Raw genomic sequence first — 14,587 nt, 5'->3', positions numbered from 1 at the left:
TTCCATGTCCCCCCACGAGCCTGTGCCCGTCAAAACTGTCACATCGTGGGCATAAAGCCCATGTTTGATGTTTGGACGGGCTGCAAGGCGTTGTGGCAGTTTGATTAGGGCAATATTAAATAGCATTGGGGAGAGAACTGCTCCTTGCGGAGTGCCTCTGCTCGCCAGGTAAATGCGATGGGACTTTGCTTCGCCACGTGGAGTCCCGCTTGCCTGTTAGTGAGGAAGTATCGCACGTAAGCGTACGTGCGTTCCCCGCAATGCAGCTCTCGCAGGAGGGCCAAAATCACTGAGTGGGACACATGGTCAAAGGCCCCCTTGAAGTGCAATGCCAGCATTGCCGTTGGGGAGTGTCGGGTGGCAGGGGTCATGACTTGTTCTTTAATCTGAAGGAGAATGCCCTGGGTGAAGAGGTGGGGCCTGAATCCAAACATAGAGGTTGGTATGAGGTATCGATCGTCTAGGTGAGCGAGGACGATATGCTCCATGAGTTTACCGACGCAGGACGTTAGCGATGTAGGTCGTGGGTTGTCAATGGAAGGGGTCTTGTTTGGCTTGGGAATGAGGTGAACGTAAGCGAGCTTCCATTCTGCAGGGATCTTGCCCTCTCGCCACACTCTATTGAGACACGCGGTGAGGGACACGAGGGAGTCGTCATCGAGGTTGGCTAGTAGCTTGCTGCAAATTTCACCAGGACCTGGCGCAGTGGTTCTCCGTATGGGGAACAGTGCCGCTCGTACCTCCGAGATGAGCGTGTTTTGATCCAGTGCGGGGTTCGGCGATCCATTGTAGTCTGTGTGGAACTGTTGCGGACCTGGCGGGAAGGACTTTGCCTCGAGGTTCGCCAAAAGTCTGTCGGTTGAGTGATTGTGCAGGAGGGCGCGTAGTTAGTTTGATGACGTTGCCTTCGAAGAGGAGGGGTCCAGGAGGTAACCAAGAATTTTCCAAGTTTTTGACGTGCCCACGTGGTTGCCCATACCGTCACAACGGGAGAGCGAACTCTCACGGCACAGTTCGCGTGCGTATTTGGCCGCCTTTTCAGTGAGCTGCGCAGTGCGGACGCAGAGTTTTTAAAGCAAAGCTTTCTACCTCTACCAGCCAACGGTTATTTCGTGGCGTGCGGGACAAGAAATTCCCAACGCTGCTGGGGGGAGGAGGAGGGCGATTTTTACTCACGGAGCACAATGTAGAATGGCGCGGCGATAGGGCGCTATTACCCAGCGTTCACCGTGTTCACCCCGGCGGGCGCGTCGGCGGGACCCTTCCATCGGCTTTGTCGACGGTCTTGGGCCTGTTTTTGCGCAGCTTCACGTCCATTGCGCGCTTACTTTGCACGGCTTGATTAACTTGTTCTACAACACGTCCGGGGTAACCCGGACCCGACCAAATTAAGTGGTCGTACGACTAAGATACGTTAGGAATTGGTTCGCAGGCGGGAAAACAAAATGTAGAGACCAATTACAGACAAGGCAGAAAGTGGGCTAGTTGGTAGTACAGGCAGTACAGGTAGTACAGTAGTACAGGCAGCCTGAATATGAATAAGTTGGGGTATCCATGCAGGATATTGATCTTCCTCAGTCGGATCTGCGGTGTCCTGTGTAAGGCGCGATGATCTCATTTTTAGAAAACCGGGCCGGTCTGTCAGGGCGGCACGTCCCACTGTGCGGACTAGCTCAGGGCCTGAAATGATTTATTCAATAAGAAGACGATCTCTGCCCAGTGCGTCTTGCTTGTTTCGCCATAAGCACATCACCTGCTGGTTGCTAAGGGAGAGGTATGGCGTAGTAGCGCGAGAGGCGCTTGTGCCCGTGCGAGTGGGTATATTGAGCTCGTTGAGCATCAGCCACGCCTTCTCGTCTACGTACTTGCGAAGGTAGTTGCCCCTTGGATTAGCGTAAGTGTAACCCCAAAGGGGATACGCGGCATTGAAGTCTACTGACAATGATTTGGTGCCTCCCTGTTTCTTTCGCGCCAGTTCCAGTGTGTCATTTAGGTCCTGTGGGAAACATTTGGGTCTGCAGTATATATTAAGGTGGACGACAGGTAAAGAAACCTTTGATGGCTTGGCGGGGAGTAGTTCTAGTAGTACGCCTGGGGCTCCTGCTAATGGAAGGGAGTGCTGTATAGCGGTGATTAACCTGGATACCAGCGTGTGTAGCACCCACTTGCCATCCGCATGGAAGGTGATATAGCCGGGTAGCAAAGTGTGGGTGTTGTTTTCTTGTAATGCGACAACGTGCGGAGGTGTTTCTTGATGTGTTATATACTGGATCAGTTCTTCGCGTTTTTCGCGAAAACCGCGGCCGTTCCATTGCCAAACTATTGTTTCGCCGCGGCACCGACTATATTTTTTAGGAGGACCCATCTTCTTCCATGGCATCTTTGGGTGGAGGGGGAAGGGCGGTAGTGACGTGAGTGCACTGACTAGGAGATGCTTCAATTTTCGTAAGTCGTTCTTCGAAATTGGCATTCATATCTTTGAGGGTTTGCATGGTCTGATTGAGTTGGTCGGTAATCGTTTGTTGCGAGGCGGTGAGCTGCTGTAGCAAAGAACGTATTCCCACCATCTCGTCTCGAGTGATAAATGGCGTGGGGTTTGCTGGCATCGCCTGGCCAGAAATGGGGGGGAGGTTTTTGGGAAGAGGGGGTTGTACTACTGCCTGGAGTGAGGGAAGTTCGGGGGTGCTTGATAGCGGGAGAAAGTTGTTGCGGAGAGGGTGCAGGGGGGTGGGCTGCTGCTGCTGTTTTTGTTAAGGACGCACGCAGTTCTACAAGTTCCTGTCTGAGAGCCGCGTTCTCAGCTTGTAATTGAGTTATGAGTGCCCTATACTTATCATCAGCTCTGGAGGCCGCTACTCCTGCCCAGCTCACCTTGGGGGAGCATTCCTGGCGTGGTTCTTGGTGCGCGGAGCCCCTGTTGACTGAGCAGCTGGTCGAGCGTTGGTCTCTGGGTGGCTTGCGTTGCGTCCCTGGGGTCTGATCTCGATTGCGTTCCTGGCTGGGCGCGCGTTCCGCCGTGTTATTGACCGCGAGCCTGATCTAGGCTCGGTCTTGAGCTCGAACGATGAGGTCCCCGGTTGCGTCGTGAGCCAGGAGACGGGGAGTGCGACCCGCAGGACTCATCCGATGTGCACTTGTTCGCAGTTTTCTTGGCCTTGTACAGGGTGGGCAGGTACCGCTTGGGTTAGTATTTAGATGCGGTTGTGTGTGGGCCTTTACAAAGCCCACAATGCGGTGTGCAGATGTGCTGAGGCTCGTTGAGGGAGGTACCGCATACCTTGCACTTGGGCGTGGCGGAAGGCGAGGGGCGAACGTCCGCTCAGTGGCCCGTTTGATGACAGAGAGTGCAAAAGGCGACCGTGCGGCGATAAGGCTAGCAATGTAGTAGGGCTTGATTGACGTAAACATAGTACGCCACTCGCTTGCCTCGAAATGTAATGACGAATGCTTTGGACTCTCCGAGGCGACGAGCTGTGAGAACCTCGTGGCCGGGAGCGGTTATAAGTGACTTGTCGTACTCTTCTGGATGCTCTGGTGCGATATTGTGTGTGATGCCATGGCAGGAGTTGTCTGGAGTGATTGGGTAAGCTGAGACCTCGTGTCGGCTGCCGAAGACCACAATCTTCTGAAGGCTTTCGAGCGATCGTGCAGCTGCTGGAGAAGGCGTGCTGACGACTATGACGTTCTGCTCTGCACCAACGCGGAGCTGGAAAGGTGCTGGTGTAGTGGGGAGCCCGATCTCAGGAGCGATTGAAGCAGTGAGAGAAATCAGGTCTGCACGCCGGAAAGTTGGCGGCCTTTTCTTGGGCGGATGCCTATTTTTAAGTCGTCCGCCGGGAGAGGTGGTTGCCTTGGTTGACGCGTCGTCGGGCGATGGCGGAGCGCTGGTGTCGGCGGCGATTCACGAGCAGGTTTCGACGGGGAAGGAGGATGTCGCATGGGCTGGATATTTCTTCCTCGGTTGTGGTGGTCTTCAGGTGGGTTTGTCATCATGTCTTAGGGTGGTTTTGAGGGAGATGCCAAACTTGCATTTGGATCGTCGGTGGGGGTGCGCGCTAACACCATGCTCGCCAGCAAGGGAGCCGGCGGCGTGGTTTCTTCGCCGGTGAAGTGTTATGCTTAGCGCGTCTGTCGTCTTGAGATGCTTGTAAACTCGAATTTTGGACTCACGGGGATGCGGATGGTATCCTCGTCTTCCTAGCTGGTGACGTTAGGAAAAACTTCCGGTAGTAAGTTTTAGTAGCCTGGGTGATGTTTCGTTGACATTGAACGATTTCAGCGGAACAGACGTGACGCTCATTCGAACACCCCGAGCGGGCACGTGCTCTCCTCGCGGCAGATTGTCTGTGGTGCGAAGATTTAAACCTGCACCACGAACTCCTCGAAAGGAAACGGCGTCCTGCAGGCCCCGAACTTCGTTGATACGCAACGAATGCGGATGGCGAGAAGCTACGGCGCCTGAAGCAGGCCTTTGGTGTTACACTAAATTGCAAGACAGACAGGGCCAACAACAGAGTTGTCGACCAAGTATTTTCTAGTGTAGTCCAGAGAGAGAGAGAGAGAGAGACCCGAACCGGCCACACGATTCGGTCAAGAGCTCTTGGGCTCTAGTAGCGTCTTCGGCCAGCTCAATGGCCCAGACTTTATCTGCTGGGTCCGAGCTGAGCAACAGTCTGACACGTCTCTACACTAGTAATGTTTTGACCTTATGTTGTCGCCTATAAACAGGCTCAGAGCCTGTGTGCTAGGTCTGCCCTGTTCTTACAGCGGTGACACTTGTCAGAATACTTCCAGCGGTATCGATTACTGTACGCAATCGGGTTCGGGTACAAGTTCGTTTGCTGAAGTCGCCAAGCCATGGATGGCCTCTAACTGAGAGTAGGATGAGCAGGGGGGAAGCGGGCCGGCTCTAGCCAGCAGTGATAATGGATGCCCCTGTTGCACACGAGCCGATCCCTGCCCGAACAATGAAACGACTGAGCGCTCGTCACCAGCTCGGTTGAAAATCCTCGTGTGGCGCCGTGCGCGCATTGGTTCCCGGCCGGGCCAGACTGTGCAGGTGCCCATATTAGATATATCTTGCCAGACTGGCTAATATTGGGCCTCTTCGATTTACAGTCTCGGGCTCACCGCGGACTCCCCGAGAAGCAGTCCAACATTCGATTTTTCCGTGTATCCCTATGGCTTCGGGGAATCCTCGGACTACCCGCGGGCAGCCCGCGGGGAGCCAGAAGTGGAAAATTGAAGAGGCCCGTTGTGAAGTCCAGTCCTGAGAACTGCAGACGCCTCTGGGCAGATGCGCCCCCTTGCTTAATTTATAATAGCAGACTTTGAGACGCTCACCACGTTTTTTTTTTTTTTTTTTTTTGCGGAAGCCGTCATTGCCAAGACAATGGACGCCTCTTCGCCCACCTCCTGTTAGCTCGTGTGGACCGACCCGGAGCTGATGAAATTGCTATGTCCACTGACACGTTTGTTTTGCGCTATTTCGTACAGAAGCCAGGCGTGTGGCTGTGTTGGGATGGGGCGGCGTTGGTGCGGTACACCTTAGGGCGTTTTTTCTTTGGTTCCCCAAATATAACGCGTAACGCGACATCCGAAAATATTAAGGTATGTATCCGTTACGAGTGAGTAGTTTTAAAATGTAACAAGTACGTTAATAAATTAGCTAAAAACGTTCTGCGTTTCCGGTAACACTGTTACTTGTAACACGTATTACTGATTATTTTATACTGGAGTGCATTGCATGCCTGGCTCCATGGAGGAAAGAATACTCAGCAGACGCGCTGACGAAACTTTTAAGTGCGAAGCACTTCTTAGTCGGGCCTACTCCTGCTTCCACCGCCGTCCTCCGTCCGCAGCCTAGCAACCGAGCTAGCTACCGTGCCTAGCAACGGCGCCGGATTTCCGACGCGTGAGGGCGCTCGCATAGCGCCTCCTCTCCCCCCTCGCCTACTCTCCTAAAGCCCCTTTACTACTCTCCAGCTCGCAACACCCTCTCTTGGCGCGCCAGCCAGGCCACTACACTATATATATAAAAAAAACAGCATCCGGCGCCAGGTTTTGATCCGAGGACTTTGCGGCCGCAGCGCGACGCTCTACCGACTAAGCCACGGTCGCGACTTTTTTTTTTTTTTTTTTGGTAACCGCCACGGTCGCGACGCTGATATATGTGTTAGTAACGCGCCTTATATCTTTAACGCATCCAAACTACGTCGTCAGCGGCGTGCGTTGGCGACTCAGCGGCGTTATAGCGGCTCGATAACTGCGTGGTGTACACGTGATACTACAAACCCGCTAGTTCTGCATTCTCTCACGTGACTGCGCCTCCTCTCCCTTCACTCCGGTCGGCGCTTTCCGGTCGTAATGACCGTCGCATACAACGACAACACAAACAAGTGCTGAAATAAATACTGTCGTTTCACTTTACTTTGCGTGTGTGTGTGTGTGTGTGTGCGTGATTACATTCCCTCTCGAACATCTCTCGAACATACACGTTAATTCACCAAGATTTCCGCAGAGGGACAAACGAGGCGTGTTAAGCCGAACGTGATCACGAGGGGGTGTTAATGTAACTAACGGGCAAAATGACACCAAACTTCAACAAACTCCCCCTCATAGCATCACCCCGTGCTTCGCACTTCCTCATACTCCCCTTCGGGGAAATGCGGGGGAATTTTAAAGACGATAGTCTTTCTTGGGCTCCTTAAACCCAGAAATTTTGGTCTGTCTGTATGTCTGTATGTCTGTCCGTCTGTCTGTCTCTGACTCGATTCAGCCACCCGGCCAAAGCAAAACAATGCCTGCCCGTTAGTCTTATATAGTCACAGCTAAATCTACCCGTCTATGTCCGGTGTAAGGTTCATACTTGTCAACATTGTTGAAGAAGATCAAGACATTACGCAAATATGAGACAGCAAATCAATACAGAAGTGATATTTGCAGTGTTCCTTTATAAAAAAATCAAACATGCTTGCTTTTGCGAAATTAAATACTTCATCAACTGCAGAAAAAGAATTCACTTCGCCGTCGCCTATTGTCGCCCGCGCCACTATAGCTTCTTGCGCCATTTTAAGAAATCAACCGGCAACAGTTACGCAAGGTTCCACTAGATAGGTTCCACGTTCTGCTTGCAACGCACGTGGAGTAGGGAAACGCGGTTCTATAAACGTTGAAGTAGGGCGCCTCTATTAACGCACGTCTCCGCCGTACAGCAGCGTTCGCATCGAGACACCCGGTTTGGAGCAGTATAACGCGGGAAATTTAAAATGATTTAAGCAAACCTTTGGCGTCTTTACCTTGGGAGGAGCGTGACGCAAGAGGAACAACATGAGAGGTGAGCGGAAAAGCGAAGGGAGGCATTTACTTCGCAATAGCCGATAAAGACTATCGTCTTTTGACGACATTTGCAACGAAAGGAGCAGATACGCGGCCAATTTTGTTTTGTGCAGACGCTCCCTCCGTGTGCCCACTACGATTTTCCATTCTTTTCTGCTGCGCTTCGCTCTCTCCGGCGTCACTTCCGTTCAAAGATCGGCGAATAAGGCACGCCGGGGCACGCGAACCGCTGCCATCCTGCGCTTCAGCATCCATTTATTGCCACCGATTTTTAAAGACGATAGTCTTTCTTGGGCTACTTAAACCCACAAATTTTGGTCTGTCTGTATGTCTGTCTGTCTGTCTGTGGCTCGATTCAGCCACGCAGCCAAAGTAAAATTGATATTGCGCAATAGTCTTATATACTCACAGCCATGTGTAAACGTCTAAGCCCGGTTTATATGTTCATACTTGTCAACTTTGTTGAACAAGAACAAGGCATTACGCAAATATAAGATAGGAAATTAGTACACAAGGGATATTTACAGTGTTCCTTTATTAAAATTTCATGAGTGCTCGGTTTTTCGATAGCAAATGATATTCTACATCTACTGCAGGAAACCGCCGCCTCCTGGCGGCACATTAAAAATCACCCGGCAACAGCAACGAAAGGTTCCACTAGCTAGGTTCCACGTTCTGCTTGGAACGCACGTGGAGCACGGCCACGCGGCTCTATAAACCTTCTAGTCGGCCGCCTCCATTCACGCGCGTCTCCGCCGTACTGCAGCGCTGGCATCGAGGAACCCGGCCTGTAGCAGTGGAACGCGGTAAATTCAAACCGCCTTGCGCAAACCTTTAGTGTGTTTACCTTGGAATAAGCGCGACGGTACAGGAACAGCATGAGAGGTGAGCGGGAATCAAAGGGGGGCATTTCCTTGGCAAATGTATACAGACTTCCGTCTTTTGACGACATTTGCAACGAAAGGAGCAGATACGCGGCCAATTTTTTGTATCACCGCTCCCCCATCGCGTTATCTGTATTCATATACTTTTAGTCCCGTCTCTCCTTTTGTTGCATAATGTGCTCTTCCCAAGCGAGGGAGATAGTTCAAGGTCACGCTCGAAGTTATAATCAAAGGTGGTGCGAACGAGGCTTCTTGGGGTGTCTGCTAAAAGGGCTTGCAATGCGTGATGTGCTTACAGTGCGTATGACTAATTATCGTTCCACAGAGCGCTAAGAAGGCCTCATGAGATTGCCTCAGAGTCCCCGCAATGTGTCGACGTGCAGGGAGGCCTCCTGCTGTTCAGCGAGCACGTGGGACACCGCAAGGGCACCGTAGCCAGGTCCTTCCAGGACTTCTTCACTCCGTTGACAAAGTGGCTCAGCCTCGGCTGCCACATGAACAGGGACAGCGGCAGCCTGCTGAAAGGAGCTGGCTTCGCCAGCATCCAAACCACCGAGCTGGACATGGACATCGCGGCACTCTTCAGCTGCCAAATCTACGGGGCTGCCACAGCCTGAACCACAGCATCAGAAGATGCCGAACTACGTACACACGTACATTTGTTGCATATACTATCAGATTTTATGACGCTGTACCTAGGGTTCGATTCAACAGAATGTCCGATGCATCTTAGGTTCCGTACATGTGATTCGACGCGCGACGTGAAGTTTTTAGTATAGAATACGATGTGTATGATAGCCTTAGAAGATGCTAACTTAATCCCTAATTTTGCAGAGAAAGGTAGGGTCCCCCGATTTGACAAACAATCCTACGCTGACGCGAAAACAATGGTCGCCGTTGTCTTCACCGTCTTCGCCGATGTAGGGAATTGACGAAGGAGCTAAATACAAATCATCATAATTGTCGCCGAATTCGCAAGTACAAAAAGCCAAGTAATCGAAATTACAAGGCGTCGTTGCTGAATGTGCCTGCGGGTCAATGCTGATCATTTGACGTCTTGCTGACCGTTTGACGTGTCTCGGATGAGGATGATTCCTCCGTAATCATTACCTTTGAAGAGGTTGAGCTCGCAGTCAAACCGAAAACCCCTAACCTCGATGGCATCTCTGCACAGCTTTACGTAAAATCTACGTCTATGCTGTGCCTGATCCTTAAAATGTTTATGTGTGGTGTTGTGAGTTCGGAGCTCTCTAGAGCCACTAAATAAGCTACGCTGATCTAGTGGCTCTAGAGCTGTCCACCAGCCTTTCACCCGGAGGCGCACTATTTTCATTCCCAAGACCACTCATTAGGATAAACTATGTTTGGTACTCAGCTCTTGGCCGTTTGCCTGGGGAAATGTGGATTATAACAGTTTTGCGAAAGCTTTGTGTAATAAATATTTCAGAGTGCGCTGTCTACTTTATTTGTCACCCTTAATACACGTGAGTTGAAAGCACGCCAAATGCAAACATATTTGCATCATGCCCGCACTGTCACAGCACTGTTTTGCCACGCATTCGCTGCTTGCGATGCATCAGAGAAGGCGGTCCATCATGTGTGCCATTGGTTTGTTTTCTTTGCTTCAACATGCCTATGTTGGTTCAGTTCTTTTTAATGGGGTTAAAATGCCTTACAGCCATTGTTCCACTCGCCTCATTGCTAACGGCTACCCTTCTAAGACTGTTTCAACACATTTTTAGGGCGATCCTTTATCGCTTTTGGTGTTTGTGCTATACTTAAAATATTTGTGCTTCAGCTTTATTCACAGTCGCAATGACCATGATTCCACCACCATGAGTCAAAGTGCATGCGCTGATAATCTGTCGTTTTTCTTTTAGATAAGCCAAGCACTTCCAAAGTATTCGTGGTTCCTAAAGCTCGAGCGAAAATGAGCTTGAATTCGGACTGTTGAGATCGCCCCATGGAAAGTCGTCTTTACGCTGGGCCGTTGACCCCAGGGAAATGTGGCCGCTGCATCCTTCACTTTCGATGCTGACGTATGAAGTCGTGGCAGAGTGCCTTCTCTGCTCCCTATTGGCGGTGAGCGCTGCCACGGGCGGCGCTGCGAAGCGCGCCTCCGTTAAGGTCCCCGCCTCCGTGACTTCAGCTTAGGGATTCTCGCATTTATCGTCTGCTTCAGTCGGGCTCGCTCTCCGTGCTGTTTCTTTGCGCTCGGTTCATGTCGGATGCTTCTCCGCACCAGATTTCGCGAGTGCTTAATTTTTATCATAATAAGACTTAAAATCGCATACACTAGCTCAAGGCGTAAATTGAAGTATAGTTTTGGATACCGCTACGGAAGAAACATTGCCAGCGTCACCCCATTCCTTGCGAAGCCCGTCCGGTGCAAAGCGTGAATAGTCGGAGCTGGGCGTCAGCTTCTGTATTCAGCAAACTTTCGAACAAAGTGAACAGCCAACTGATAGTAATTGACAACAGCGAAAATAGAAGACCAAAACAAATTCCAGGTCTTCGGGGCTGTCGGATTTGGCAGAAGGCATTTCGATTCCCGGTAATCATTTGTAAGGTAAAAAAGTTTTGGCAACCTTTCCGAATGCTAGAAAGTATTATATCACATCAATTTACGTTGTCATGGCATGACAGTATGCCGACATGCACTGTATATGGCGCGCAAAAAAATTTAGGTTGAGTTTTAAATAACGTACTGTGTACATAGGTGCGTGATCGTTTTATACCCGGCTTCTAGCCAGTATGGAGGCTTATTGAGCAAAACGAGTCCCGTCTACGGTAAAGATACGGTAACTCTATGTTTGTTCAGACCTGGGTGATATTTCGGTTTCATTTCTCACAGCCATATCACCCCAGTAGTCAGATATGCGTTATAGGAAAACTGCATTGAACAGGAGGAGTAGGAACAGGAGGAGGAGCAGGAGGAGAAAAAAATAGAGGAGAAAAAAAGTCGAGGTGATTAGTGGGCCGGGTCCTCACTCTAAGACAAGAGAGTAAGAGTAATGTTCTTTAATTCATTTAACGCCATCCCGAGTAGACCAGGATGTGTTCTTTACGCCCGGATCGCGCGGTTGGAAAACAATAGAGAGCTGCTTGAAATATTCATCGGTTGCGTTTCTTGTAGTATATGCAAGCATACTGTTTATTGCGTTTGTTAGCGAATATATCAAGGCTTCAACACCGTAATGATGTCATAATTGTTTCGGTTAAGAGTCAGTTCGTTACGGTAACGATGGTTACGATAGAAATACGGAGCACAACAGCCACCTTAGCTGGACAACGTTGTTTGGGGCGCGATCGCGGTGGCGTAGCACAAACCTTTTTGTATTTGCATGTGAATAAACAACGCACGCTGCCGACAGGCACCGTCTTGCACGCAGCCATGACGAAAGCCAATTTGTGAAGAAGGCAACGTATGCCATACAGCCTGAAGAAAATATCCACATTATATCTTTGTGAGCCTCCCAAACATCCCCAAACCTACTAATAAGATGTTTGTGACAGGGCAGAAAAATAATGTGTTGGGAACAAAAAAAAAAAAAAAAACAACATTCATCGCATCAGTCCACAACAACGAATGAAATAGAAGACTGTCGCTTTATTTCCTGCTGTGCGCTGCGCGTGTACGGGCCCGCTGCTCGGCAAGTAGCATTCGACTCTTAGTATTCGTAAGAGCATCTCAGAAATAATGAAAGAAGCGTACGCATTTTGAATACTTATCGAGAAACTCTGAGCGCGGTACCTCGTGAATAAGCTAGAAAAAAAGAGTTACACACGATCTTCTGACCGATGCTTTTTGTTCTCTCTCTTTTTGTGTGTTGCAAACTTGTGTATAGAGCTTGAAATTATTCATATGTGTCAGAAGCTGGCACAAATAACTGAATTACTAAAAATACGATTTTTTAATACATTAAACCATCAAAGCGGGTGATTTCTAGCGCAGGCACTGCTGCCCCTCACAAGCGGAGAGTAGCAGACGACAGCGGCGCGAGTCCCTAAGCCGACGTCAGAGCCAGAGGACGCCACTCAAACATCTCAACGCCAATACCGCGCGAAACACACGGGCGTGAATCCGCGCGATTCGGCGTCCCACGTGGCACCCGTCGTGAGGGCGTTCGGATAAGATATCACGACGTGCGACCGGTGAGGCAAGCATTTCGGGCAGTCATGCGACCAGCGCGCGGCGGAAGCTAATGAGACCACGAGTGCCACAACGATGTCACTGCAAAAGCTTCTTGCACTGCCACAAGGAGGTGTTGGTCAGGAATTCTGTGAATCGGCGCGTCGGTGTACGCGCTCCGCCGCTCGCTCCTGCGGAAGAGGAAGGGGCTATCAGCACTTGTACCAACAGCGTTGGCTAACGTGGATTGCTGGGCCAGTTGGTCATGATATAGGAGACACATCAAACCAGTGGAATGGACGCGGCATACAGGTGAGACAGACACGGACAGTAGCCGCCCGTGTGTGTCATCTGCGGGCAGTGTCCCTTCCACTGGTTTTATACATCTGCACCTACAGTGACTTTTTTCTGCTATAAGAGAAACAGAGAGAGAGAGAGAGAGACAGCCTTGAGCCATTTTTTTGCAGGTAGTTTGTCTAGGTAGGTGAAATGACGCATTGCTGAGCGTGTAGCTTCGCGGGGACCCCAATTTTCCGCGCCCCTCAGAAGCAGCCGCAGAAGACGGAGAATGCGCAGACGCGAACAGAGGCGGTGCAGACACCTGGGCGGCACTTGTTGCCATAGGCATGAACGGCGCGGATCAGCGCAGTTGTTGTTGCTAAATGTTCTCACTGTCACATAAATTATGTTCTCACTGTCACGTAAATTTAGCAAACATATGAAGGGCAGTGAATGTCTTCTTTTCTTCCTCAGCTTTCTGATGCACGTATCCAAATAGGCTGAAGCGTGGCGAAGCAGGGAGGCAACAGTGGAGCGGTTACAGTAGGCGGAGCAGCATAATATTACGCACCGCACGCTCATCGGAGTGCGTGCCGAAAATTCACGCCTGCAGTCGCGGACTGTCGTGCATCCCATCCGACCGCTTCGTCGGCATGGCGATGCTACGGAAGAACGGGGATGTGAACCAATTACGGCCAACCCGTTCCGGGTGAGCTTTGGAGGGCTCTCCCGTCGGACTGAGCTTGCCCCTTTCTCTTCTTTGCCTGTCGTCACGGGGGGGGGGGGGGGGGGGCATTGCGTTGGGAGCGCGACAGGAGCAGCGCCGGCGCACGCTTCACACACACGCACACACACAAAAGCAAATCTCCGTAGGTGTGTTTTGCCACAATGCACCGAAAGTACCAATAGGAGCGTCCGCATTTACGAATGTGGCAAATGAAGAGATCCGACGTATAATTTGACTTAAAAATGTGACCTGCGCTGTGACATCGCGCAATGCAAGTCACCGTGATTGTATTGAGCGATTTCACAGCGCAGGTCTTATTTTTCAAGTCTTATATTATGCTGGGTGCCGTCATTGGTCAACTTTGCCGATTTAATCGCAGTGATTGGCCTTCTCTGTGCATTATGGGGAAGCAGACTCGCGGAATCTTTTAGAGTGCTTGCTGTGTGCACATGTGGGGGGGAAATCTTACTGCCGGCCTGCACGTGGCCCCCCCTGCCGGCGGACTGGGCTGTGTCGGTCGGTTTCGGCTGTCCTGCTTTGGTCCGTCGCAATGGCAGGAGTCAGTGGTGTGCCAGGCCTACTGTATTGGGTATTCAACGCCCATGGGAGCCTGAGCAACTCCCAGGCACTCTGAGGGCAAGTGCCTTCCAAGAACACCGATGCGTGATGCGGACGCAGGCCCGGACAGCTTGGGTGGCTACTGAGGTTGGTGCTTGGAAGGGTAATTCGATCAAAATTTGCGGTCGCAAATTTCTGTGGATCAACTATGACTCTCTTTGGCCGGGGGCGGTAACGCGCTCCTGTAATCCAGTGTGGTGGAGGCCGGGGGGTCAATGTTGCGAAGTGCAACTGCACCAAGCGGTACAGTTTGTGTTATAGTGGCGCACGGTTGCTAAGGCAATGTGAGCGCTACTATGAGGCCGGGGGAGTGGCGAGCCCCTGTAACCGCAGCTAGGAAGGGCCTATAAACACGAACCGATCTGCTCGCCGAGGGAGGTGACGAGCCCTTGTAACCCAAGTCATAGGGGTACATGCGGTACAGTTCGTTTTATCGTGCCATGCTGAAGCATGGGTACACACAATGAGGCCGGGGGTGTAGCGAACCTCTGTAACCGGAGCATGGAAGGGGCCTTTAATGCGAACTGGTCTGCTGACCGAGGGAACTTGATGAGCCCTTGTAACCTTCAGTCTTGGGGGCCAGAGTGCAGAGCCACTGGGAGTTCCTCA

The 14,587-nt window shown here is 51.1% G+C and overlaps 1 protein-coding gene across 1 annotated transcript in view; it reads left to right on the top strand.

Moving 5' to 3' along the window:
- Window positions 1–9,768, top strand: part of LOC144171448 (thiol S-methyltransferase TMT1B-like) — a 65,230-nt gene extending 55,462 nt beyond the window's left edge. Inside the window, exon 4 of the mRNA XM_077700977.1 lies at window positions 8,606–9,768. Within this exon, the coding sequence (XP_077557103.1) occupies window positions 8,606–8,839 (234 nt within the window). The 3' untranslated portion in view covers window positions 8,840–9,768. The remainder of the gene's footprint in view (window positions 1–8,605) is intronic.
- Window positions 9,769–14,587: the final 4,819 nt, after the last annotated feature.

This window comes from Haemaphysalis longicornis, unplaced genomic scaffold (assembly GCF_048455015.1).
Source record: "Haemaphysalis longicornis isolate Haplotype H1 unplaced genomic scaffold, Haemaphysalis longicornis Haplotype H1 scaffold_1, whole genome shotgun sequence".
NCBI lineage: Eukaryota > Metazoa > Arthropoda > Arachnida > Ixodida > Ixodidae > Haemaphysalis > Haemaphysalis longicornis.
The sequence above is the reverse complement of the archived record's forward strand: the minus strand, read 5'-3'. Positions and strand labels throughout refer to the sequence as shown.